We start from the raw sequence: 27,869 nt of genomic DNA, 5'->3' as shown, positions 1-27,869 counted from the left end.
CACATATATGTACATATGTACAAACTGAAAAGCAGATAAAAGCCCCAGCCAATACCATTTCCTGGAGCAGATGCAGCTGTGAGTGCGTAGTTCACAAGGCAAGGGGTTGTCCAAAGACCGTGTCACTTTTGGGCTGCTTCTGGGACCTTCTGAGCAACCATGGCTGGGGAAATAGTTTATGCTGATTTAAGGCATCCTAGGGACAGTTCTTCTGCTGAGAAGCATCCTGGTAAGTCCTATTTTGGGGAGAAAATGCTTGTTTCAAATTTTGGGAAGATTTTTGGATTTGTTTACTTTTAGGTTTGCTTGCTTGCTTCATCGCCATGTTAAGGTTTCCAAGATCATGGAGAATATTGTTGTGGGTTAAATGGTTCTAATGTAGCATCTTGGCTTGAAAAGAGGAGGAATAAAAGAAAGGAAGGAATGGGAGAGGGCGACAGATATCTGGAAGCCATTTTGCTTCCGAAACTCTTCATCTGGGGGGCAAAATGGGTGCCAAGAAACCCAATATGAGCCAACACACCTGGATGGGAAGGAAAGCTGCTGAGATCCTGTCTGGAATCCTGGTGGAGATGAGCACTGGAGTGACCTTTGTCTCACCAACTCACAGCTATACCAGGAGCTCTAAATTAAGCCAATTTCAGATGGTCTGCCATGCCCCAAGATCCATCACTGGGTGCCCAAGGATGGTCCTGAGGCTCCTGAAGCCCCTCTTCCACCTGAGAAACCACCCTCACCCTAGACCACATCAGTGGTGATTTACTTCTTTGGAGGAAGCAAAGAAGCTGTAAACTTCTGCTCAAACTCACCAGCTTGACAGAGGGGCTTTTTTTTTTTCCTCTAAACCCCCAATATTTTCATCTTTCATTTTTTAAAGCAAATGTGGCCTCTTTCAGCACCTGCCTTCTGTCCATGGTGGCACAGGCTCCTTCTCATAGCTGGGGGCCTGGGGCAACTCATCCTGCTGGTCCTGGTGGTGGTGCTGAGTGTGCAGGGTGAGTAACCAGCTCTTATCTACACCTCACACTACAGTGAGCAGCCAGGGAGGGAAATTGGGGTTTATTTCAGCATTTCAGTCTTTGGAGGGGACAAGGTTGTCCTGCAGAGATGTGACATCACCCATCAAGAATAAACCCATTCTGAGTAGACCTGGATTATACCCATTGCTATCAAACAAGAGTGAAGAATACAAGCCATGTTTTTCAGGCCAGCTTTAGCAACTGCATAAGAAAATGAAACCCAGTTGTGTGGGGTTTGTGGTTTTTATCCCTAAACGGCTGCAGCTTCTCACCCCAGATTACTGCTCCAAGTTTTTCAGGGGTCCCCACAGCCAGTGGTGACAAGCATCCCGCAGCTAGGCAGTGGGATCCAGGGAAGGAACCAAGTGGAGCAGTGCATGTTTTCATCCCTGGTGCGGTATTTCTGCAAGCCCCAAGGGGACAACCCCACAGGTAATCCCCCTTTTAATCTGACTCTACTGGGAGATGTTCAGGTGAGACCTTTGTGGGGGTCTTCTACTGCAAGGAGAGAGACCTTTGGGGTTGTGAGACCACAAGAGTTATTTGGCAAAGAGGAGTCTTGCAAGGAAGACTCCTCTTTTCCATGCAATTTTTGCTGATCCCTCCTCCATGGAGGAGCAACATCAGTCCTAGGGAGGAGGTTCCTGGCCACTCCACCTCCACCAGCCAATAATGTCCTTGTGGTCACCAAGCCTCAGTAACCTTCCTTCTCTCCAATGGCTGGTAAAACCACATCAAAGTGAAAAACCCAGCAATGGGGAAAGAGCTGGGGTGTGGGATGGGGAATCCCTCAGTACCTTCAGCTGGTGGCTGGGGAATAACCTGACAGCCCTTCGGAGTGTCTCATGGCTTTTCTTCCCCTTCAGCCTATGCTGGCTGCAAGCTGTGTCCCCAGGACTGGCAGCTCCACGGGGAAAGATGCTACTGGCTTTCTGAGGAATTGGGAAACTGGACTCAAGGCATGAAAAGCTGTGAGAACCAGGACTCCCAGTTGGTGGTGCTCCAGGACAAGAAAGAAAAGGTAAATAGGGAGAAGAAGGCTTAAAAAGGACACAAAAGTCCTGATTTTTAGATGGGCAGGGAAGAAAAAAGTGCCTATTAACAGGAGGGTTTGGGGAAGCATTCAAAGTATAGGGGAAATTCATGTCTCATGAATTTGGAAGTCAGATTTACTCTGTGAATTTGATTGCCATTAAACCCTCCAAAGAGAGATTTTGGGAGCAACAGGTCACTTCTATTTTCCAGGAGCACATCAAGGCTGTTACAGGCAAGAGCCCACCACCAGTGTGGATTGGATTAAGGTCACATCAGAAGGTGTGGAGATGGGTAGACAACACATCTTTCAACCCCAAAATGTGAGTGTATCCACAGTCTGTTGGTGTAAACAGCAGCTTTTCTCCATTTCAGACCTAATTCAAGCCCTGATCCATCTCTCCAAGATGTTGGAGTTTATGCAAGAGTCTCATATTTCCCCCAGCAAAGTTCTGTACAACAAAGGTTGGGGAACTGTACTGGAGCACAGTAACCCCACAGCTTCCACCAGACCCATGAAATAACATGGCTTTTCATGCTCCACACGTGCTCCTTGCAGATCTTACTGCAGGTACAGCAACTCTCCTCAAATCAGGTCATCCTCCGGCATGAAATGATGCATGCACAGTGAGACATTGCAGGGAAAGTGCAGAACAACCCCACCCCACCTCTCCTTTTCTGCAAGATTTGGAGAGTTTCCTCCTCTTCAGCAATACAATTTTTGTTTTACAGGCTTGGCACCTCTCTGCATGAGATGGATGAAGGGTGCGGGACACTGAGAGGCAAAGACTTTGAAGTTAAAAGATGTGATGCTGAACACAAGTGGGTTTGCAAAAAAAAGCCTTTCCTGCTCTGCTCTGTGACAGCAGAAGATGGAGAGAAAAGCGATGCCTCCATCTGACAAACATGCACCCCAAAATGCCCATCCCACAAGACACCTGCTGCCAATATTTGGGGTGAAATAGCCCCATCCTCACAGTTACAGCTTTGCAGGAGATTTCAGGGTTTGCAAATCCTCTTACCATGAGGATCAAGACCAGTTTTGGGAACACAGATGTACCCTGGAGGATCAGAAAGGCCTCTGCCTCAGGCACAGTTTTGATAGAGCTGTGGTATCAATAAAAGCTTATCAAACTGGTTTGCTTCAATTTATTGAAATAACACAGGCAAGAGAATGGGTGGCACATCATGCAAAGTTCATATATAAACATTGCAAATTTCAACTCAAAAAAGCTTTTGTGAGTGACAGATATTACCTGTATTCATCTCTCCAAGCACAGCTGAGAGCGTCAGCACACTGATGCAGGCTACTGGGTGGATGCAGCTGGGTTTTGCTCAAGTTTTGAGGATCTGGAGGGGTTTGTTTTTCTTCTAAGTTTTGTTGTTGTTGTTGCCGTTGTTTTAGAGTTATTTGTTGCTGTTGTTTTGGAGAGGTTTTCTGTTTTGGTTTTTGTTTATTTTTTTGTTTTTGAGGTTATTTTGATTGTGGGTTGGGGTTTTATTTGGTTGGTTTTGTTGTTTTTACCAAATTCCTTCCTTTTTTTTTGATCTCCTTCAAATGGTACAGAAGTGTGCAAGAGGCAGGGAAACTTCTTCAGCTCCGGATTTGGAGGGAAGGGAATGGAAGTTCCAGGAAGATGAGGGAAGTTCCAGGAAGGGGAGGGGAGGGGAGGGGAGGGGAAGGGAGATTTGGTTGATATTCAAGAATCACCTCCTACAAGATCAACAAGCTCCATCACAACAAGTAGGAAATGAAAGGCACCTGGAGACTGGAACGACAATGTTGCTCCTAACTGAACTCAAAAGGAAACACACACAGCAGCGAAAGCTAGGACAGATTATGCAGGAGAAGTACAGAGCTGTTGTGATAGCACCAGGAAAGCCAGGGCCAGCCTGGAGTTGAATCTAGAAATATTTCTGCACCTGAAGGGGACCAAAAGAGAGTTCTATGTGTAGCTGTAGCAAATAGCAAAAGGAATAAAATGACAGCTAGGGAAAATGTAAACTCTTCCTGGATGGGGTAGAGGTGCTGACAACAAAGAACATGGAAAAGTCTGAGATATTCAATACCTTCTTTGCTTCCATGCTTTCTAGTACAACTGTCCTTGAGGAATCCCAAGCCCCAGAAAACAGAGGAAAGTTTGGAACATGCCTGGCCCTCCATGAAAGGAAAAATAGATTAAAGAGAGCTTAAACAAACTGTACATATATAAGCTCATGAAGAATATGAGGCTGGACCCACAAGTGCTGAGGAAGCTGCATGATGCCACTGCAAGTCCACTCTTTTTTACCTCTGAAATGTCATGGCAACTGGGAAGGATTCCTGAAGAGTAGAGGAAAGAAAATGTTACTTCTGTCTACAAGAGTGGCAACATGAAATATCAAGGGTACTACAGGCAGAGCAGCTTCACCACAATCTCTGGGCAGATAAAGGAACAACTAATCCTAGAAGCCATTTTTCCAAACAGGTGAAGCACAACATGGTAGTCAACATGGATTTATGAAGAGGAGGCCATGCTTGACTAACCTGGTAACTTTCCACAATGTGGATGATGTAACTGTTTTGGTGGATGATGGGAGAACAGTGGAAGCTGTTTACATCAACTTCAGTAAGACTTGTGACACTGGCTCCCCTAACAGACTCAGAACAGCTGGCAAAATACAGGTTAAATAAGCATACAATGCGGCGGATGAAAACAGCCTACCTGCCAGGCCCAGAGTGTTGCAATCACTGGTTTAGAGACAAGTCATTAGTGGCATATCCAAGTGTTGGGACCAGCACTGTTAAACATCTTCACCAATAACCATGAGTACATCTCTCAGCAAGTACACAGTACACAACTAGAAGGACTAGCTGATCTATAAGGTGATTGTAGATCAGAGATAAGGTGAGTTTCAGAGGGTCCTGGACCAACAGAAAAAGGATGTCTAAGAGTAAACTCTTAAAGAGCAACAAGGATGAATGCAAATTCCATCTGGGGAGGAAAAACACACAGCAGTGTTACATGCTGTGGCCTGGCTGACTAAAGAACAGCCCTGCAGAAAAGGATTTGAGGATTTTCATGAATAAGTTGACCATAAGATAGTGACGTAAGCTGATGGCAAAGGTAGCCAACAGCTTCCTAGGCCATATTAGGAACGGAATTGAAGGAATGTGAAGGAAGGTGGTCTTTTGTCTCTACTCATCACTAAAGCCACACATGGATCACTGTGTCCAGCTATGAGCTCCCCAATACAAAAACAAGATGGACTTACTGGACAGTGAAGGACTACAAAGATGACTAGGGGACTGGAACATCTTCCAGATGAGGAAAGCCTGAAAGAGCTGAGACCACTCAGCCTGGAGAAGAGAGGCTTGGGGGTGCCTTACCCACATGTTTAAATACCTGAGGGGTTGGAATGAAGAGTACAATGCCAGGCTCTTTTCAGTGCTGCTCAGAAACAAGAGGCAATGGGCACAAATTGAAAACATGGAATTCCATCTGAATGCAAGAAAACACTGTTCTACTGTGAAGCTGGTCAAACACACTGCCCAGAAAAGTTAAGACATTCAATGAGCAACTGGGCATGATCTTGAGGAACGAGTTCTAGCTGACCCTGTGTGAGCAAGGGGGTTGGTTTCATGAAATGTTTTCCAATAGAAACAATTCTGTTATTCTGAGATTGTGTGGTTGCCTATGACTATCTAATCTGAGGATATAGGGAAGATTAAGCTAGGCTTTTTATCAGAGATACTTAGTGGAAAGGCAAGAATAAATAGGGTAACTTTTAATTAGATGGAGGGAAAACACTTTTTTTTACCATGGTGGTGGTCAGCCCAGAGTGGCTATGAATTCTCTCTCCTTGAAAATATTCAAAACTCAACCACACAAGGCCTCAAGCAGTTTACTCTAACTGCACCTGCTTTAAGGGGAGTTTGGACTAAGTGGCCCCCAGAGGTCCATATCAAGCTGAAGGATTTCATGATTCTCCATGGCTGGATTTAAAGAATGTAACTCATAACAGCTCAACATATTTGTGGTAGCACTTAAAATACACATGACTCTTAAATATAGGGTTGGTAAAACATGCATACTGAGGAATACAAGACCAGGACTTAGGCAAAGCCAAGTTACTCTAGCTCGCTATCATTTTAGATTGGAAATACTGATCACCTGAGATATGTTCCTCTCTCTATATATATATCAGGTAAATAGTCAGAAGAACACTGTCCTAGTAATTTTTAGTGCTTTGAAACATGCAGATGGAACACCCCACTGGCTAAACTCAAAGGCTTACAGATGAAACCCCAGAAACCCTTTCTGCTAACTTCAATGACTAAAAAAAGAATTTGAATGATCCAAGTAGAACCAGGGGGACTGACAAACACTGCCATACCACCAGGTGCCTCAGCCTATTTGGCCTGTCAGTAAGTGCAAACAGGCCCAGAGATTTCAGAAGGAAGCAGAAGACCCAGCTCAAAAATATGAAAAAACTTGCTCACTAAATCCTTACCAAATATTGAAATGTACAGATTGGTTTATGTCCAAAATAAAAGGAGATGGTTAAAAAGAAAAAATATTTTTAATCTGTCTTTTGAATTTGAAATTCAGGAATATCTTTTCCTTTCCTAAATATTCCTAACTCATTGACCTGATTTTCACCAGAAATTTGTCTATGATATCTAGATACAAACGCAATAGCAAAAGTAGACTCAAATAGACTCTGTAATAGGTCATAAAAATTGTAACCAGATCTTCATCCTTACCATAAAGGCTTACCTAGATTTTTCCTTCTGTACTGAAGTGGAAGCTCTCTAATAGTTGTCTTCATGCAGAACTCTATTTTTGGTGCTATTCCCTTGATAATAACTGTTAATCATTGCATATGCATCACTCTTATAATCAGAACACTTCAAAACCTCCATTGAAACTGCATAATCAAAGTGACTAAAGGAGGCACTTTAGCTAAAGAAGCCTTGCAGCAAATTCACCAGCAAATAACAGTGGCAAAGGAGTTTTCCTATGAAAAGCAGCACTTTGATTTTAGTCTGCTCTCTTAATTGGTATAAACTGTACAAGAAGGGGAACATGATGCACAAGGCCAGCATGTTCCAAACATATGCTTGAGGCACTGACCCAAGCACTTGGTAGTGACTTTGAAACTTCCTCATAAAGCCAGTATTGTGAAGAAAGGGGAGTAGGAACCCTTGATCTACAAAAAATGCATACAGTTCTTTAATGTGTAAGTAGCAGCTCCTTTCGTACAGTGGTGGAGGTGGACTAGCTTAACCCAAAGGACACTTTCTAAAGTGATGTGAAAAAGAAATTCAGATTTGCTTTTCCAGGCAGATAATGCCATGAAAAATATTGTAAAGACATTAATGATGCCTGACAACAACAGACGTTCACTTATCTTAGACTTTGAATTGTGCATTTCTAGAAGCTAATCTCTTCTACAAGAATGACAGAAAAATCATGGTACAGTACCTTCAAACTTCATTTGCCCCTACCCTTATGCAATGAGGATAAAATATAAGCAATAGTGATATAAGAAGGAAAGAAATAAGGTACATATGGAAGGAAATATGACGACATATTAGTAATTTGAGTGCAGCATCTGGCTGGCCCAGACCCAGACACAGAAATGCGGCGATGCTGCCATTTCTCCTTCTGTTTGAAGTTGCCCCCAAATCACCTGTTCCTTTAAAACATGACACCACCTTCTTTGTCTTCATCAGATTCTTAAGGACCAATACAAAGAATTGTACAATGTAATGTTTAGTTAACCTGAGCATATATTTCTAAATTTCTATTCCAAATGTATGGAAAGTATTCCTGTATTAGGCAGAACTTTGTAACAGTTAGATTTTTTTTTAAGTCTAGTATTTCTACACTTGCAATTTATACATAATACCTGATTTTGTGACGTGAAATATGCCATTACTAGTAGAATAATGCCATTACTTGTAGAGTAAGCACAAGAACCTTCTGAATGAATCAGTGCAAAACTGAGTCCACAGGAAAGATGACCCTCAAAGCTATTGTATGCTGAAATACACTCATATTAATAAAACTGAAGTCAGTTTCATTTCTTCTTTTGCATAATCTAGTCCATAATGTAGTGAGAAGTATGAAAATATTATTATTCTAGGCTGCTGTTTCTCCTTCTGGAAACAATGAACCCCAGAAAGAATAGGCAGTGGGTGGCCTTACAAAAATAAAAGACCCTCAAGAGAAGAGTGAGAACAGGCAAAGCGAAAAAAACAAAGCATGAACATGAGATAAAGAAAATAGACAGAAATCTGGCATCCCCAAAGGCCACTGGTACAAAGAATCTTGAAAATCTTTTAAGTGACTGGACCTTTCACACCATCTGTGGATGAAAGTATATAACTATGTTATTAGATCTTCTACTAACCTACAGGGTGTGAGTAACAAGTTTAATTGTTAGGATGGCCCATACTTGGTACATTCTCTCAGCACTTCTATATTCAAAAGTGTGCAGGGGCATTCCCCTCTGCTCAAGAGGGTCAAAGAGTTAGTCAAACTCCATTCCACACAAAATTGTCACTAACACTCTAGTCCTTTCTTCAGACAGGTATGATAAGCACTAGTTTCAGGCAACTTACCGGAAAATAAGGAGAAACTGTCATGGCTAATTCTCTATCCATACCACAACAGGCAGAAAGTCTCCTGTACTCCCTTCATAAAATGCATAGTCATGCCCTCCTGAAGGAAGAAAGAGACACCTATTAAAAATAGTTATCAGAGTTGTTATATGGAATTGTCATTGCTGTGCAATGAAAACTTCATGAATTTACAAATATGAATGAATGAGTGAATGCTCTTGACAGAATGCTGCTCGTCTCGCACATAGTTATGCTTTCAGGAGCAGGTGGTAGTTGCAACATTAGTGGGCCTAGGAAGCATGGTACAGGAATGGCACATTATTTAGCAGGGTTAAGAATCCTGCAGATGTTGGAAATCAGCATACTGTCCTCCTCTGTTGTCAGGAAACATTTCAGTTTGCATTCCTGAACACAGCAAACAAAACCAGAGAAATACAGCACACCCAAACCATTTGGTCCTGTATTTGTACATAGGAAAGAACACAACAACATCAGGGGTTTCTGCTGGCTTGACTAAAAGAAAAACTACTTCTCCAGAAAATGGCTTATTCAATATATCCCCAGAACTCTTACTTTGCTGCAGCTGATTACTTTGTTTTCTGAACAGGAAATGAAGAGGATAAGAGGTTGGGAAACCATTTATGTTTGCACTGGTTTTGGAAGATTTGGTTTAGCAGAGCAGTCCTGGAGTTTGATGCTGTCATTAACTTTCAACGCATTAAAGCCAAAGTATGTTGGGGATGGACACAACTACAAGACTTGAAGGGAGACTACTTATTTAGGTTGTAGAGAATGTCCAGAGCTGTGATAGAGATGTGCTAGTGCATATTTCATAAAATATGTATAGGGCATATATTTATACACAAATTACTAAATATTGATCTTGATTTTTTGATGTTTTCAGTACAATTAGAAATTGTCTCACACAGGGAAAAGAATTAAATATTCTAATCTGCCTACTGCAGCAATAAAATAAAAATTTTGATATGAAATTACAACACTCTAATGTTTGTTCAGCAGATGTGTCATCATAAAGTAGTGTTGAAAGACAACCACCATAATTTTCAAAATGTATTTCCTCCAGAGAGCCAGCATATAGTAAATGAACATTGTGTAATTTGGCCAACAAACCATACAGCATGCAAGCAGTGTCCTACAAACTGAGGGTGTAAGTATCCCTGTATTACAAGTAAAAAGGGGATGCTAGTCTCTCAAGGACAAAGCACAACAATCAACAACTTTGGCTTGCCGAAAGCATGGCATTATCAGTACACAAATCCTAATCAAATGGGGGATCAGTGGAACCGCATGGAAGTACAGCTCAAAGGATAGCACTGCAGGGGCAGATAATACAAGTTGCACCGATTAACTGGCTTGACTTCCATATATGTGCAAAGTTCTGTTTTGTTCCCCAAGGATCTCACCGCTTTTGTCTGAATTCCAAGACTGGGAGCTGGTCATCACACTGGTACCTGTGCAAAGTTGAGTGCCGATGATGGAGGAAGCAAGCTATCCTGGTTACTTTCAGAAGATAAAGCATGCTTGATGTTTTATAACATAAAACATATGAGGGACTCTGCATATGCGGATGGGGAGAAATAAGGTACCCCAGATTACCATGACCAGATATGAGGTGCCTGGGATTGTACATACTTGGATGAGGGAGATGAATCGTCCTGGGTTACCATGGCAAAGTCTTGTCAAGCCCTACATCACACTTGTCTTTAGCTCTTTTCTCCCTTCAGAAGCCTATTAACTGTTCTGAGTAAAGGAGGTCAGTGCTGCTCCATACAGGTGGCACAGCCAGAGAAAGAAAATACTTTCACAAGCTCCCAGCACAGGAGGAAAGCTATATGGCACACTGTCAAGTATCTGGCTTAGAAACTATAGCAGAGGTTTTGCCTTCCTGAGGTGTGACACTAAGATGGCCACAATGGATATTCTGCTAAAAAAGCTGCTGCCTCCTTCACTTGGACAGGTTCTGTGTCTTTACAGAAGTGAGGAGATGTTCACTTCTAATCAGAGGAAAAACAAACCCTGCAAACCATGCTACAAGGCTGACAATTTTCAGTAGAAGTTAATAATGAGACTACCACGTTTGATCATATTCAAAGTTTCATCTTTTTTAGTCACACTGCTTTTCTGCCTTTCTAATGGATCCCAGCTTTACAACAACCAAGAAAAACTTTTGTGAGCTTTTGACACTCTGAAAAGAAGGCAATACTAAGTTTTGTCATGTGAGGTCTGACTTCTGCTGTACGAAGGACATAGGTAGGCACGGGTTCCTCTTGTGAGGAATAGACTTTGCTTTTGCCAATATCTTTTAAATTTGAAAAGTTGAAAGAAGATAGTACACCCCACAGTACAATAAGTAAGCCAAATCTCAAAGCTGCAAAATTTTGCAGAGCCAAACAACAACAAGTATGAAAAGAGATGGCATTTCATGGATGAAGGATATGTCAGTACTATGTAGAATAAAGAACAGATATTCTAAAGGGCCAGAATATGCTGATGATATTTTTAAATCCTTTGGCATTACTTAAAAGAGTCTCATCCCTTTTAGAGGTATTACTGATCAGTCTTTTCTGTCCTGACACACTATAGAAAAACTATGCTATGCCCAGGGGACAAACAAGCTTTATACACTACACCTAGTTATCTGACAGCATGATACCCACAAAGCTTGCATGAAAGTAATCATTCAAGAAAATGAACACTCTCTGTACTAAGCTAGATCACTCTCTTTTTTCCCCCTTGTTTAGGCTTTTATGTAGAGATAATAATAATAGATTATGTCAATTTAGTTTTTGCATCCTTCTCCAGTATCACTGAGGTTTTTGAACCAGGAATAATATCACAAATTACTCTTTAATATATCAGCAACTCTTCAAAGCATAAAGCAAAAAGGAAAGGGAAAGATTACTATGTCAAGCAAAATATCTTGAAAAACAAATACCAAATGTACCGGAAATATTTGTTACATGGGGAATATAAAGTATATTTTTAATTTGATGTAATAGAATAATAACCAATTTTAGTAAACAGCCTGCAGTTTTAGAACATACATGAATGCTCCATAATCCATGACCTCAACAGTAGCACTCACCTGCCAACCCATGTCTATTTGCCTTTTTCCCATCTTACGAGAACACACAATATGAAGCCTGAAGATGACTATCTAACAAGATGAACTTCACATTTTTGTGTTCTGGTTGAATGTAGCCAGAAAACTAGACTGCTATCAGAAACAAGAAGATTAGGATGAAGAAACTAAAGCATCATGACTGATCCTAACAAATCATTCAAACTATTCAAATCAGAAAATAATTTTTTTCTACTCAAGTGTGTACCCACAATATACAAGAAATTATGGAGTAAATTTAAATTTATAAGGGAGAGAAAGCTAGGGGGCATGACATAAAACTAACACTAGTATCCTTAGTATCCTGATACTAATATCCCTTACAGTATCAAATCAATTAGCATATGGAAAAATATTTACTTGCCTATTACCTGAAGACACAAGATGAGTAAATTCAAATTTTATTACATTAAGTGAGAGATGAAAAATAAAATATAGCAGGGTGGCTGAATGATAGATGTACTGTTTACACCTGCGACTGTAATCAAAAGCTACACATACAGAAAGGAATGGAGGGAGAACAGCAAAGGAATGAGAAGAGTGGATAAATGATAGATGAGAAAGGAGATAGATGCAGAGCTACTTTCTACTTTGGTTCCTTAAGTATTTTTTCTACTATTATTTTCATTATTACTAGAATAGATACACACATAAAAGTAATATCAGGACAGTCGGTCTCTGTGATTGACACCTGATGGACTGTAAATCCATCAGGACAATGGGACAGTCAGTGGCTTGTGCTTGAGCTTCTGTTGATTTTAACAGGAATGGCTCGCTCCAGAAGGACAAAAACTTGAAACCCTTTTAAGACAAAGGAATTCCAAGTGAATTAAAGCTAAGGGATGAAAATATTTTAACTAAACATGTGCTTCTGTAGGTATGACTGACTGTTGAAAGTTTACTAGCAATGGCAAAACAGAATATAGACAAGCTATTGTTATTAATAATTTTTTTCCCTCCCGCATCCCCCTACAAGCAACAGATTTCAGCTTTTAAAAGACTGCCTAACCATTAAATGCGACGACTTGTCACAGACTTCAAAACCCAAAATTGCTGATAGAAAAATAAAAAAGCACAGTGTCAGGTTAGCCTAGTGTGTCACACTAGGTGTCAGAACACAGCCTGTCCTAAGAATGGAAAAATCATGTAATTTAATTGAGGGCAGCTAGCTTATAAAGGCTGACATTCAAATGGCTCAAATAAGTGCAACATAAAGGGAGACCAACATGTACCAGGTCATGTTCTCTGGAAAGACAGTCAGAGAAACAGACTCATTATGTGAATACATGGATCTGCTTTTTCAATTTTAATTATCACTTATTCAAATATCATACTTTCTGTATTTTGCTTTCTGCAGCAGGATCTAAAGCACCTTCAAACAACTACGGGAAAACAGTAAGAAGCAAATAAATTAATTATAACACTCATTAAACAAATCAGCATTCACAGGAACACTTTAATATCTATTCAAAATAATTGTCATATTTTTTGCCAAGCTGCCACTGAACAAAACACTTAGCTAATATTATATGTTACTGTGTATTTTAGGATGTGATTTACATTTTTAAAGTTATGCAATGTTTTGGAAAAAACAAAGCTGAAATTTCATATTCATTCATATAGGCATCAACTTCAGAACAGCCTGTAATTTGTAGGGGAAAAATATCAGGTTTACAGTACCCTGAGTGAAATTCTTCGAACTGTAAACCAGAAGAACCACAAGTACAATTAGAAATACATGTTGGAAAAACACTTGAATTCTTGGCCAATCCTATAGGACACATCCCAAATTAAAAGATTAAAAGCTGTAACTCTAAACACTTTAAAGGACAGTAATTTTCCACACAGGTTATGGGCAAATGAGAAAATGTAAGGAAGTTTTCCTTTATTTTTCTGTGTATTATGTAAAGCGTGTTTGAATGTCTTATAAAAACAAAATTGGTTAAGATATCACCTGTGAAATACCTTTTAAGAAACAAATTGAAATGCATTTGTCTGCCTTTAGCTCTTGTCTACTTTGCTACAATGAATTATGTCTTATTCAAATGCTCTTTGCACACCTTGGAGTGAAATTCTGACCCCTTTGAAGTAAACTGGAATTTTACCACTGGTTTTATTTGGTCATAAATGTCGGACATTCTACCTATTTAGAGAAGATGCATTCAGCTGCACACCACTTGTTTTATTAATATTTGCTCCTTTTTTTTTTTTGAAGGCATCAACGTCCTTCTTCGAATGACAGCAGTGTTTTCAGACAATATTTTAGCAATAGTCGTCTTTAAAGAGGGCTGACCTAACCAATGTTTTCTCCAAGAAAATGTGCTACTTCACTGTTTGTCAACACCTACTGATGAAGGTGACAGGCACAAAAAACCCTAATGTGTGGTAAGAAAAAAGATGAACTTATCTAACAAGACCTACTTCATGTGAATTACTTAGCGTTAAGTAAACATATAAGAAACTACTCTTTGGAAGTGGGTTATATTTCCCACTTCTGGTCGTAACATGACTGTGGGGTTTCATTGCATAGAGATCAAAGAGTCATGTATTTAGAGTTGCATCTGCCTTGAGACAGGGAAAAGGCCTTAATGAGAATAATACTTGTGTTTCCATGTGTAGTTTTCCACTTGTGTCAAGGACAACCAGAGGGGAAAGGAAAAGCAACCATGCTACTCAAGGAAAAGCCTCTCGCGAGCCAGATGTAAACAATTTTAGAGAAACACACAGGTAGTAAGAGTAATTTGAAAAACAATCAAGAAGACTTTGGATCAAATAGGTAAGAAATATACTGTTCCTCTAAACTTATAGCATACCTGTTTTGTAAATGGCTTCAGCATGGGCTTGCTTGTCAGCAGACACAGACATGTTGTCTTACACCATTTTTTAAAAAGCAGTCTTCAAACACAACATACATTAACATACAGTAAGGTACAGGAAAAACACCGAGACTCCTCTTATCATCAGTTCCAGGTGTTTGAGTGACATGTAAAAGGGCACTAAAACCACTCGTCCATCATTCATTTAGATCTTCATTTACATCATATGTCTTCTGTACAGACAGAAATCTCAACAGATGATAGCCATATTATAATTGGAATGTCATATTGATCCCAGATCTATCATATCTGAATCAAACTAACTTCAATTACCCTCATATAGACTATTGTTATTATTGATATTAGGTAAGAACTGTCCATGTGGGAGATGACCTCTCATTACCAATAATGTCAACGTTCTAAATCATAAAATCTTAAAGAAATGTAAAGTTCCATTTGAGGAATGGACCTAATAATGATTCTTATTATGCTGAGATACATGTGAAACAAGAATAACTTACCACTTGTAAAGATAAATAACATTACACCTGAATTACATCTCATACAAGACTTGAGACATCAGTTTTTATCCCAAAACATACAACAAACCAAAGACACCTTTTCAAAGCACACCTTATGAGACAAGAGAGGAGTTAACGGGGGACAGGCATTCATTCTGCCCTTTTGTGCTCATCCAAGATGCACAAACTGAGAAATATCTTGGTTTCTCAGCCAGAAACACACCAGGAAATGTAACCTTATGAAAGAAAAGGATATTTTCACATGAAACTCCTTGGTCTAGTCTTAGGCATGTGCACCAGTCCAGGTCTGCAGGACCCTATCTCAGAACAGACTCAGTGGCCCTTGGTGTTATTACTGATAGCCTCAAAATGCCAGGTTAAGAGCTATCATTGGGAGTTCTCTCATTTTGTAATTTTGGCTTTTATTGTCCCACGTAACAGGAACTAAATTTCATAGGCCTTAGCATTACATAGAAACATTTGATTACAAGAAAATGATTGAGTGAAAACCATAATTTTCTTTTTCTTCTATCTGATGAGGACTGCTGTGAGCAACATGCTAGTATTATCCCTTTGGCCACAGCAGTAATCCTTCTGTTATATAAACACACAGCAACAGGTCCCCTACCTTCCCATTTAATCTGAAGTTTTCCTAGCGTATTTTTCTTGCAGGCTTTATACCTGCGACGCCCAAAGAATCAGCCAGCACCTCCTGTTTGGAGGAAGACCTAAACAGCCATTCCATGGGTAAAAAGTAGGGCTACAACGAGGGCACATTTTAATCTTTACAGGGGCACTTTCACAAAGGTATGGCCTCATTATGTGCTAACTTCCATTCCCAGATGAGAGCCAAGCTATTACAACACCCTAGACAGCACCCCAGGAGCTCTTAGGACTGAAGGATCGCATATACACATACACGCACACACACACATGTGGTAGCCTGCCAGCGCCGTGCAGCAGCCTGCAGGAAGGTGAGCGGCCTTCCAGCGGCACGGAAAAGGCAGGATTAGGGAAAGGCATACGGACAGCTGACGGCACAGGACAGCGGCAGAGACAGCGACGACGCAGGGACAAGGACGGGTGCACGGACAGAGGTACCGGCTACGCCAAGGGCCGGAGCCGGGGCCGAGACGGACCCGCGGCAGGGCCCGCCCGCTGCCTTCATTGCCGCCCCTGAGGTGCGCCCGCCACTCGCCCCTCCCGACGCGCCGAGGGCGGGCGCTCCCGGCCGCGCTGCCATCGGCGGAAGTGTCGCTACCCCAGTTCCGGCGAACGGGTCGCGCCGCCGGGACGGCACCGGGCATGGCGCTGTGGCTGCCGCGCTCCCGGGACGGCGGCGTCCCGGAGGAGGAGGAGGACGAGGAGCGGACACAGGCTGCCGCCTTCCGCCAGCGCTTGCCGGAGGTGCAGGTACGCCCGCGCCCCGGCCCCGCCGCCCCGGCCCCTCGCCCCGTGTCTGGCGCCCGGGGGCGCGGTGCGGGTCGGTGCCGGGCGGCGCGGCCCGCGGGGGGCGGCGGCGGGAGCGGGGTCGCCGTGTCGGGACGGGGCCGTGCCGGAGCGCCCGCCGGGGCTCCGAGGGCCGGCGGGGACAGGGGGGGTTTGGCGGGCCGCCCTGGTAACAGCTCCGCCAACAGTGGGCAGGCGCTGCGGAAGGAGCTGGGCTGGAGTTATCCCAGCGTCCCCGTGCCCAAGGAACAGATAGGTAGGCGGTGTGTTTCTCTGTTAGCCGGGGCGAGGCGGCGATTTATAAACGCGTTGTAAGGAATTCTGTGTGGTTTCGCAAGCAGCTGCCATTACGTTACTTTTCCAACAGTGGAATTTTCTTCTTGTTACTGCAGAAATAAAAATGCTGTCATTCTCAGACAAGTTGGGACAATAAGTTTGATTTACTTGCGTTAAAGTTTCCTTCAGATAGTCTTTCACAAATTGTCCTTCGTGTGCCCCTGCCAGAGGCTATCAGCACTGCAGATTTCATAACGTGGCAGTGGAAGGCTGAGGAACTAATGCATATGCATGCATTTTTCTTCACTCTTAGTGGGAAAGGCTTGGCATATTAGTGAGTGTGAATTCTGAGCACACATCTGGAATTAATATAAATAGGGTTCCTTAAGATGTCCCTTTCTCTCCCAGCTATGAGTGGTGACATCCTCAACAGATTTGATCTGAAGGAGCATGTGTTTGTGCTGGGCCTTGGCTGCTTTATAACTTAAATACCACTTCTTGTGTCAGTTCAAGAGAAGATGTTGTCCATTTGAGTACTAATACTGAAATGCAGGCAGCAGCAGTTACTTTACTGTTGTGATCTGACATCATAAGCCCAATACTTTCTTATCAGAAGTGTATATTCAGAGTATCCTCACACTTGGCTGCTGCTAATGTTCCAGCCCTAAGATAGCCAGAGGGATTTCAGCTGTATCAAAAGTATTTTTGCAGTCTGGAAACGATTACTGATAGCAGCACATGGTCCATAATTTTGCAAATACACTTAATAAACTTAGGGTGACTTGAACCGGAAATCTCTTTCTAGAAGACATAGCTGTACATTGCCATGCTTCATCACTTCGGCTATTATAATGCTGCATATCTAAGGTGCCTTCCAGGTGCATTATTATTAGCTTTGGGATTTAGGCCAGTCTGCTTCTATAGAAACTGTAAATCAACAATTTTCTCTTCATAAATAACATGTCTGATTTTCCTCACAGACATACAGCCAAGGGATTGAATTAGCCTGCCAAAAAGAAAGAGAGTTTGTGAAGCACTCTGTAGAATGCACATGGAATCTAGCAGAAGCCCAGCAAAAATTTGGTAGTTTAGCACTGCATAATTCAGAATCCTGTGATCAGGAATCTGCTCAAGCAAGGACTGAAGCTGCCGAGTTGAGATGGAGAGAGGAAGAGTGGAGAAGAAAAGAAGAAGCGCTAAACCAGAGGGAACGACAGAATCTATGGAACACAGATCCTGTTAGTAAAGAAGTTTTTAATAAGGTATGACCTACATCATTGTGCATGGAAGCAAGTGCTAGCCTGTTTTGTTCATTCCAGTTGTTACCAGTCTCTGAGTGTCTTCTGTGTCTTGTACAGCACAAAACACAATATGTCACTCACCTCTGTGCCTGGGAAGGTCATGGAATAGACCTTTCTAGGAGCTGTTCTCAGGCACATGTAGGACAGGGAGGTGGTTCGGGACATTCAGCACAGCTGCGTCAAGGGCAAGTCCTGCCAGACCAATTCTTCAGTGGCCTTATCAGTGACCTGTGACGAGGTGATGGCATCAGTGGACAGGTGAAGGGTTACGATGTCATTTATCTGGACTTCTGCAAAGCCTTGGATGTGGTCTCATGCAGCATCCTTCTCTTAAACTGGAGAGAGATGGATTTGATGAGTGAACTGTTAGGTGGATGAGGAAGTGGTTGGTGGCATGCAAAGGGTAGTGGTCAATGGCTCAGAGTCCAATGGACACCAGGGGCCAGTGGTATCCTTCAGGGGTCTGTACTGGGACCAGTGTTATTTAATGTCTTCATTGAAATTAAACAGACGAATTGGGTGCACTTTCAGGAGGTTTGCAGATGATATCAAGCTGAGTCGTGCAGTTATCAGACCAGAAGGAAGCCTTCCAGAGGACCCAGACAAGATGCAGAAGTGGGTCCATGGGGATCTCATGTGTTTTAACAAGACCAAGTGCGAGATGCTGCACGTGGGTCAGAGCAATCCCCTGATACCAGCACAGGCTGGGGATGAACAGATCTCAGCAGCCCTGCCCAGAAGGGCTTGGGGTGCTGGTGGGTGAGAGGCTGGACGTGACCCAGCCGTGGGCACTCCCAGCCCAGAGAGCCAAAGGTGTCCTGGGCTGCATCCAGAGCAGCGTGGGCAACAGGGCCAGAGAGGGGATTCTGCCCCTCTGCTCTGCTGAGACCCACCCCCACAGTAATGCACCCAGTTCTGGGGTCCTCAGTACAAGAAGGACTCGTGTTGGAGCAGCTCCAGAGGAGCGCTACAGAGCTGATCAGAGGGCTGGAGCACCTTTCCTATGAGGAAAGGCTGGGAGAGCTGGGGTTGTTCAGCTTGAAGAAGAGAAGGCTCCAGGAAGCCCTAATTTACCTTCATATGACCTTTCAGTACTTAAAGGGGCCTTATAAGAAAGATGGAGAAAAACATTTTTTATCACAGCCTGTGCTGACAGGACAAGAGGGAATGGCTTTAAACTGAAAGATGGTAGGTTTAGATTGGATGTAAGGAAGATTCTTTTTTATTATTAGGGTATCAGGACACTGGAACCAGTTGCCCAGGGAAGGTGTAGATACCCAATCCCTAGAAGCAACAGAGGTCAGATTGGACTGGTTTTGGAGCAGCCTAATTCAGTGGAAGATATTCTTGCGTTGCCAGGGACGGTTGAAACTCTGTGGTCTTTAAATGTCCCATCCAACCCAGAATATGAAACTGTTAGTTTGCCTCTAATACTGTCTACTGTAATACAAATTATTTAGCATGAACTTTTTTTAATAGGAGGATCTTATCTTTGATTTCACAATTTAATTTCAACAGCTGTCATTGCCTTTTACTGAGCCCTAAAGTCACAAGCCAGACACAGTCAGGTGATAAATGTGGTTAACTTTTTGTGAAGGGTCCCTTCAGATGCACAACACACCAAAATACACGCTGAAAAATGCACTGAAGTTGCACATGTGACATAGACCAACTACAGTTTTGTAAGTGTAGCAAATTAGCATAATTGACAAGAATGTCCAATTAGAAACACAGATGTTGAGGGAATTCCCCCTGTTGGTTTGACTCTTTTCTGAAACCTTCATTCCTCTCTAGTTCTTTATGGTAGAGTGTTGTCCTTGGTTTCAGAAGAAACTAGATGAGGATTGAGCTTTTAGGAATGTATTTTGTCTTTCTTGCTAACCGAGTAGGTAAAATTCTAGCTGTGAATCTATATAGTTATACAGTAATGGGCTACGGAGCTACAAATAGACATGAAGAATATAAAAAAGCAAAAATGAGTTTCTCATCACTATTACATCTCCTAATTTCCCTGATCCAGACTGCAATGTACATGATTCTCATTACTAACAAATCAGTAAGTTCCTATATGAAAACAGAAGTTTTTCAGAGATTATAAGGAAACTTTCAAATTCTGTTACTAGATAAGACACTTTCTGAAAAAAATCCTCAAATATGATACAACTCTAAAATTAGAACATAGTCATTTAAATAGTAACATATTAAAGTATAATAACTCCTTTATGTCACTAAACAATATGTGTGGATTTTATGTGATAGTACAATCTTTCTCTTCCTCAGAGTTTTATTAATCAAAAAAGAAAAGAAATTGAAGATGAGGCTGTGTCTGAACCACTAATGCAAAAACATGAACAAAAGATTAGACACTTCGGTGAGTCTGTTTTTCCAACATCTTGTGGTTCCTACAGAATTTGTTGGTTTGCTCCTTCTTGTACAGAATGAATGCTAATAAATGACAGACCTAAATGACAGACTGTTCAGTTTTATTTTATCAGGCTCCATAGATATTCCACACCAGTGGGAAAAGGCAGGGACATTCCTAGACATATAAGTCATGTATATAAAAGTGCATGGGTCATCCATGGCTCTCTCCTTTTTTAAAGGAGATTACGTTAAATGTTTTATTAAATGATTTTCTGTTACCTGTTAATTTGTAAGGGTAATGGCTGATTAAATGGACGTATTTGTTAACACGTACTCTGAGAGTATGTATGCTCAGAATTGTGTGTTTAAAACTATACTTAGTTATCCACTAGGTGTCACTTTAGCTCTGTCATAATTGTTAAACCCAACTGAGCACAAAGCTGATCTTGTAACGTAATCTAAAATTTGTATGGTTCTCTGAAGTGCTTGCCATTCAGGCTGATTTCATGCTATAGTATAGTATAGCCATATTTGGAATTCTGGAACAATCAAGAATAAGACTGGATTGTCAGAATTCAGTTGTTTTTACAAAGTTGTTTTTACTTTTTTTTTGCCTCTGGGGAGCTTAAAGCTGTTTTAAAGAAAGGGCTTTGAGCCCTGTTACCCTTAGCAAGCCTTTCAGGTATCAAGTAAAGGCACAACACTGTCAAGAGTATGCAAATAGTAGTAATAGGCACAGGTTCTTAAGTACTCTTAAGTACCTTAACTGTTCAGTGTAATGATATTGGAATTAGAAAACATCTCTCCTGCTGTGCATTTCAGCAGGTAAAAAAAGAAGAGGCTATCTTGTAGGCTTCCTAGCTGAGAGTTGGGCGAAATTACTCTTTGTCTAAATTCAAATTAGACTGTTAAAGAAGCAACCTTATTACAGAAGGTAATTTTTTTTATACTTCCTGAGTTCAAAGCCATGTTATTATTTTAATTTGTGATACATAAGTCCACTGTAGAAAGCCGCAGTACATTAATGCTTTGTGAAGTCACTTGTTCCATGCTAGCTGCTGCCAAGGGGCAGTGTGGACTTAGCTATATTGCATGAGTCCTGCTTCTGGATCCTCTTGTGGCTTCAAAACAATGAAGAACTTACACAGAGTAACTTGAAAACACTCAAAAGAAATACAACCTGTTGCTTTATCTTTCAGCATTTGTTTGCTAGGATTAAGATTAGCTCAGGTCATTACCACTGAATTATCTTTAGGCCTGTTATGTGCTGATAGACGGGTGAAGCTGTACATCTGATACCTGTTGCCAATAATGACTGTCAAAGATAGGACAACTTGAAGAAGTGCTATGAGTATTGAGTTCTGATTTTTACATTTGGCTTGTTACCTGAAGCTAGTGCCATGATACTGCCATTCAAAATTCTAATTAACTTTCCAATACTGGTGTGGGTTTGTTTTTTGAGATCAAGCTGTTTGTATAATTAATTTGAATTCTCAAAAAGTCTAGCAAACTATATATTAGAAGCATTTTAATTTTTGACAGATTACAGGTTCTGTCTTTGTGTTTTTATTTGCAAACATTTAGAGGATTTGTGTTTGTTAGAATCGCTTAATGTAGATATCTGTCCATAAACTTTTAAGCTATTTGGTGTTGTAACTAATAGATGTCTGCATCACTTTGTTAGCTTGTGAGAACTGATTAAAAATAAATTATCAGCGTTACTAGACATGCATGACTGTTATAATCTACTTTTAGTATCTTCAAAGACTAATTATGCCTTCTAGTAATGCTCCTTCAGCATTGGTTAGATGTATAAATAAAACCCCCAAATTTAGCTGCATGCTGTTATTTTGAGGTTAGTAAATTGCCAAGTTGTTATGTATACTTGGTATCAATACAGGTAACTTTTTCCTTGCTGCATTAAATCATTTATCTGTTTAGAATATCTTAACTGTGTTTCTCTTATTAGGCATGCTGAGCAGATGGGATGATAGTCAAAGGTTTTTGTCTGATCACCCGTACCTTGTATGTGAAGAAACATCTAGGTATCTCATGTTGTGGTGTTTTCATCTAGAAGCTGAACAGGTATGAAGATGTTTAAATCTTTGGAAGCACACATTTTCCTATTTGCACAGTAGAAATGTGACCAACTTCATTAGCTGTTTAACTGTTCTTCCAGCCCTCTCTACTTTATTGATAGTGCATTGTCACATTTATGTCTAGTTATAGCTAACTGTGAGTCCTCTTGCTTCTGTACGCATCAGTTCACATCTGCTTAGGAACTGGAACAAAAGGAAATTCTGCTGAATTTTAGAAATATATCTTTAAATCATAATTTTAACTTCTTTTTTTCAGAAAAGAGCTCTGATGGAGCAAGTAGCACACCAAGCAGTTGTAATGCAGTTTATTATAGAAATTGCCAGAAGCTGCAATGTGGATCCAAGAGGATGTTTTCGTCTCTTTTTCCAAAAAGCCAAAGTAAGTCGACTTGGGTAATAATGTGAGAAACTCTTGATATGATACAAGTGTTTTAGAAGGGATTTCTTCCCAACCATGTGAGGCTAAATAATTTTCTGACTGATTTAGGCTTATGGGAAAGAGTTTTGATAGCAATTATTTTCTAGATAGAACACTTTGTTATAATTCTGGTTCTGCAGATGAAAGCTTAGTGGATTTTGCTTGTTGTAGGTGGAAGGCAAGATGCAGCTGGGGGACAGCAGGTGCGTCACAGACAAGTAATAATTAAGTAACAACAGCAAATACCCACTGATCCTAAACTGGTCTGACTATTGACTAATTACACGTGTTTTCAAAGTCTCCCCCTTACTGTGAGGCAGCTATATAAAGTGTCCCTTTCTCATGACTGAAATAGGGCAATCCAGAGCTTCATGGGAAAAAGGTGGGAAAACTGAAACTGTGATTTGCTATAGACTTTGTTCAGTCGTTCACGACTCTAATGGATCTTAATATTGCCTAAATGAGTATAGTTAAAATGTGAATTAGTTTGTGCTTTACTTTTGATCAAAGGGCTTCAACAAGCATCTGTTGTAAGGATACCTTCTGAGTTGGAATAAATTACAGGCTAAAATTAGGTTTGGTTTTACATGTTCTCAGATAAATCAGCTACTTTACTTCTGCATATAAATGCTACAGATTGTCCTAAAAAGAAATCTACATGAAACATAACTTTAAATTGACTAACTTTATCCCTAAGTTGTTCACAGTTGTTATTCCCCAAAAGGTATAACATGTCATTACTGCCTGGATTTTTTTCAGCACTGTGTAAGCTTACAATTCAAAAGAACAAATGGCTAAAGAACAAATACTTCATTTTTTTCTTTGCAGACAGGAGAAGGCTACTTTGAGGCCTTTAAAAGCGAACTTGAGGCATTCAAGGCAAGAGTGAGAATCTGGTCACAATCACATGGCTTTCAAACCATGTTACTACATGATCTCAATGTCAGTCCTGGCTGTGTGGGGGAATGGACATCTTTTTTACAGGTAGGTTTATTATTTCCAAAATTTAATTTAACTAAAGCAGGATTAGGTCCTGCCTAGAGAAGCTGTACCTTTCTGAGATATAAAGAGGATTCTTTCTTGAATTGCTAGTGCTTAGGATATATCATGCAGTGTTATTAATACACTTTTTTGTATTAAAAAATTTGTGGCCTTTCTTTTTACTTGCTGGAATTCACAGCATCAGCAAAAGGTCAAAAGTATATGTTTGTTAATTGCCTTTACATTTTCATGCCTAAAATAAACACCGCATGATAAATCTGATCAGATCTTAGAACTGTATTCCCAGTCATCACCAAAGCAGTGTAAAATCATGGGATCAGTCAAGTAAGTTACAGAATCATAGAATGGTTTGAGTTGGAGCGGACCCTGAAGATCATCTAGTTCCAAACTCCCTGCCATGGCAGGGGCACCTTTCATAGGCCAGACAACCCCATCCAGCCTGGCCTTGAACACTGCCAGGGACCTCATAACTTCTCTGGGCAAGAGAAGTCAAGTCTAAGGAAAGTCTTCCTTTGTGATAAAAGGGTATACTTAGGTGTTTTTTGCAGTTCCAGTTATGGCCACATTCTGTAATGAAGAAACAACTTAAAAGATTGTCAAAAATTATGTATTAGGAAAGGAGTCATAATTTAATGTACTTGTTTGAAATAATATGATTAAAGTACCTCTCAGAGGTAGATCAAATAGCTGAATTTTATATAAATATGCAGTTAGGTGCTAGAAGTATTAAGACCAAATATAAGCTATGCTAGCAAATTTTAAAAAATCTTGACACAGTGAAAAAATACTGGTGGAGGATGTTTTCAGATCTTACTTCCTTTCTATTGTAAATTTGTCTCATCATAAGATGGACAATGGAAACAGTCTTTGTTTCTCTCTCTCTGTTTCTCCCTCCATCTATACAATCATGAAGCACTAAGCTGTCAGGTTTTATCTGTTGCAGAACACAGGAGATCTGCAAGGTTCCATAAACACAGATGTCTGCAGTTTCAACTCGGTGATACAAAGAGATGAAGAAGAATCCAAAATGATGGACACATTATAGTACTTTTAAGACTGAGGCCAAGTACTCTTTTAATTTCCTTTTTTTTTTTTTTTTCCCAAAGAAACAAACATGGCTATTTTCTTGACACTTATTTTTCTGGGTACTGCACTTTATTTTTCGTGTCAGATTTTTGTTGTTTTTATTTGATTTGGGGGGGAGGGACTTTGAAGGGTGGGTAATTAAGAAAAAACTTGTAATATTGTTTGAAATGTGCTGCTAGGTTTTTAGTTGTCCTTGAAGAGCAGGGTTCTTATATTGCCGAATGTGAAACTGGATGTGTTTTCTGCTACTAACCTTGCCTTTCATGATTTTAGAAATTAAACATCTGCACAAATACAATGTTTACAAGAAGCAGCAGATTCTTGGTAGAATCTGCTATTGTCTTACTACAGGTGTGGATATGTTTTACTCTGAATATTGGAGATTGCAACTGTATTCATGCTACCTTGCTGACAGTATAAGCTCTCAAATTTGGTTATCACTAATAGCAATAAATCAGTATCTGGTATCAGTATTTCTGATCTGAATGGATTAGATTAAAACACTGGCTTTCTACCTCTACTAAGGGGATATAAATGTTGTATTGTACGTTCATTAAACGTAACTTGGTTTAATCCTAAAACATAATAACACTTGTCTACAAATGAGTGGTGGGTTGTATGATTTCTTGGAGTCTGATTCTCTTCTTATTCATTAGGCTAACTTCAGATTATTTTTTAAACCCAAGTCTTGTTATTGTTGAAGTAATTGATGAAGGGAACTTGTACAAGGGTTAGGCTAAGACCTCAGTTTAAACAAAAAGCTTTGTTACAAGTCACATAGGGTGAGGTGTCATGCACTGTTTGAAAGTTCATATGCCATTCAACCAAAGTTGAAAGTTCATATGCTATTCATATGCTATTCAACCAAAGTGGGTTTCTGACATTGTCAACTCAACCATTAAGTGGAAAAGCATTAAAAGCTTCTTGTTTAAGAAGCTGGAAATCCAAATACATTTTCTAGACAACAGAACCTTGCACTCCAGAATTCTGCTGTGCTTTTCTAACTTGCTGTTATTACAGCAGGTTTGTCTATAAAAACGTATACCTTAATTGGAAGACTAGCAAAGACAGCTTATGCCTCAGATAATGGTATCCATACATATTCTTCATCCATTACTGAATTGTCCTGATTTTATGTAGGTTTGGAAGGCATATTGTTTTCAAAAGTTCAGTGGTCAGCCTACCTCCAGTTTTTAGTTCATGCAGAATAACCCCAGGCAGTGCCACAAGCTGATACAGAGTGTCTGGAAAGTTGCCCACAGAAAAAGGACCTGGGGCTGCTGGGGCCAGTGACTGAACGTCAGCCCAGGTGGCCAAGAAGGCCAATGGCATCCTGGCCTGTACCAATAGTGTGGCCAGCAGGAGCAGGGCAGGGATTGTCCCAGTGTACTCAGCACTGGTGAAGCTGTACTTCAAATCCTGTGCTCAGTTTTGGGCCCTTTACTCCAGGAAGGACATGGAGCTGCTGGAGCATGTCTGAAGAGGGGCAGTGGAGCTGGGGAAGGGTCTGGAGCACAAGTCCTGTGAGTAGCAGCTGATTGAGTTGGGGTTGTTCAGGCTGGAGAAAAGGAGGCTCGGGCACATTATCACACTCTACAACTGCCTGGAAGGAGGGTATAGCTGGGTGGGGTTTGGCCTCTTCTCCCAGCTAAGAAGTAACAGGACAAGAGGAAATGGCCTCAAGCTGTGCCCAGGGCAGTTCAGGTTGGACATGAGGAGGATTTCATTCACTGAAAGGATTGCCAAGCACTGGAACGGGCTGCCCATGGAAGCGTTGGAGTCGCCATCCCTGGGAGTGTTTAAGAAATAACTGGACATGGCACCTAGTGCTGTGAGTTATTTGGCAGGGTGGTGATGGTAAAAGGTTAAAGTCAATGATTTTGGAAGTTTTTTCCGACCTTAATTATTATGTGATTCTGCAAAATAGATTCCAGTAATTTTCAGTTTGCCTACAGCCAAGTCTGCAGAATATACCAGAGTATTAGTACCAATGCAATAGCAAATACACTCAAAAAAGTAGCTTTCCATATGACTTCTGCTCTTTAGCCTTCTTTTGCAAACAGGCTGAAGACTAAAGAGCAAGGAGCAGTTCTGTCCCACATGCAAATTTGAGATAAAAAATAAAAATTTCTACTGCATCTGGTTAAACTTGACAAATACTACAGGAAAGGGTAAGTAAACACTGCCTTCTCCTTAATGATTAGTTAAATATTAAGGGAAACTTAAAGGAAAACAAGTAACTTCAGGCTGTTTTTTAACTGTCGTATGCAAGGGTAGTAAGGGCAATGTAGAACAGGGACTTGCTACCCTTAGCAGTGGAGCCATTGATCCAACTTCTGCTATTACACAGTAGAAGTTATTTCTTAAGTTTCTAAGGGGGTAAAACTGGGTGCAGAAATAAATGTCAAATAATGAGATTTCCTCCCCCCTCCTCTTTCTGGTTCACTGAAATTTATGTATGCTGGTGAAAAAAAAATTGACTTTTTTATTGAAATCAAAATGTAAGAATACTAGCAGCTAATCAGGGTTTCTTACTGTAGTATGTAGGCATTTCCTCAAGAGGACAGTACAAGTGGTCAACCTTCTTGGCAAGCTTTCTTTACATGAAAGGAAAACTGATTGTACTGGAAGCTGCTGTTTATATTGTTCATTTATAGTAGGGGGAAAACTTCACAAATTCTACAATGGCTATCTCTTTTTAGACTGAAATATGTCTCAATATTCATAATTCTAA

The 27,869-nt window shown here is 40.7% G+C and overlaps 3 protein-coding genes across 6 annotated transcripts in view; 2 read left to right on the top strand and 1 right to left on the bottom strand.

Moving 5' to 3' along the window:
- Positions 1–16,340, bottom strand: part of LOC115915166 — a 31,156-nt gene extending 14,816 nt beyond the window's left edge. For 3 of the 4 annotated variants that reach the window (XM_030968321.1, XM_030968323.1, XM_030968324.1), the window contains exons 1-3: positions 16,242–16,340; positions 8,662–8,761; positions 56–236 (exon numbers count right to left, since the gene is read on the bottom strand). The gene's annotated coding sequence lies outside the window, so the exon portion shown is untranslated. Of the gene's footprint in view, positions 1–55; positions 596–8,661; positions 8,762–16,241 lie in introns of those variants that run through there. The other variant, XM_030968322.1, reaches the window with a different exon arrangement.
- LOC115915773 (killer cell lectin-like receptor subfamily G member 1) lies at positions 81–15,891 on the top strand. The gene is made up of 5 exons (XM_030969450.1): positions 81–229; positions 1,311–1,451; positions 1,886–2,040; positions 2,265–2,374; positions 15,813–15,891. The coding sequence occupies exons 1-5, from the start codon at positions 160–162 to the stop codon at positions 15,889–15,891; spliced, it is 555 nt and encodes a 184-aa protein (XP_030825310.1). The 5' UTR covers positions 81–159.
- Positions 16,341–16,374: 34 nt separating the features above from the next.
- On the top strand, positions 16,375–25,608 carry CDC37L1 (cell division cycle 37 like 1). Its single transcript, XM_030968325.1, has 7 exons — positions 16,375–16,553; positions 17,846–18,127; positions 20,447–20,537; positions 22,500–22,615; positions 22,886–23,008; positions 23,876–24,031; positions 24,993–25,608. Exons 1-7 carry the CDS (start codon positions 16,446–16,448, stop codon positions 25,092–25,094), a joined length of 978 nt encoding a protein of 325 aa, XP_030824185.1. The 5' UTR covers positions 16,375–16,445; the 3' UTR covers positions 25,095–25,608.
- The last annotated feature ends 2,261 nt before the right edge of the window (positions 25,609–27,869 follow it).

The sequence above is a fragment of the Camarhynchus parvulus genome, chromosome Z (assembly GCF_901933205.1).
Source record: "Camarhynchus parvulus chromosome Z, STF_HiC, whole genome shotgun sequence".
NCBI classification, from domain to species: domain Eukaryota; kingdom Metazoa; phylum Chordata; class Aves; order Passeriformes; family Thraupidae; genus Camarhynchus; species Camarhynchus parvulus.
Note: the sequence above shows the minus strand (reverse complement) of the source record. Positions and strands in the feature narration are given on the sequence as shown.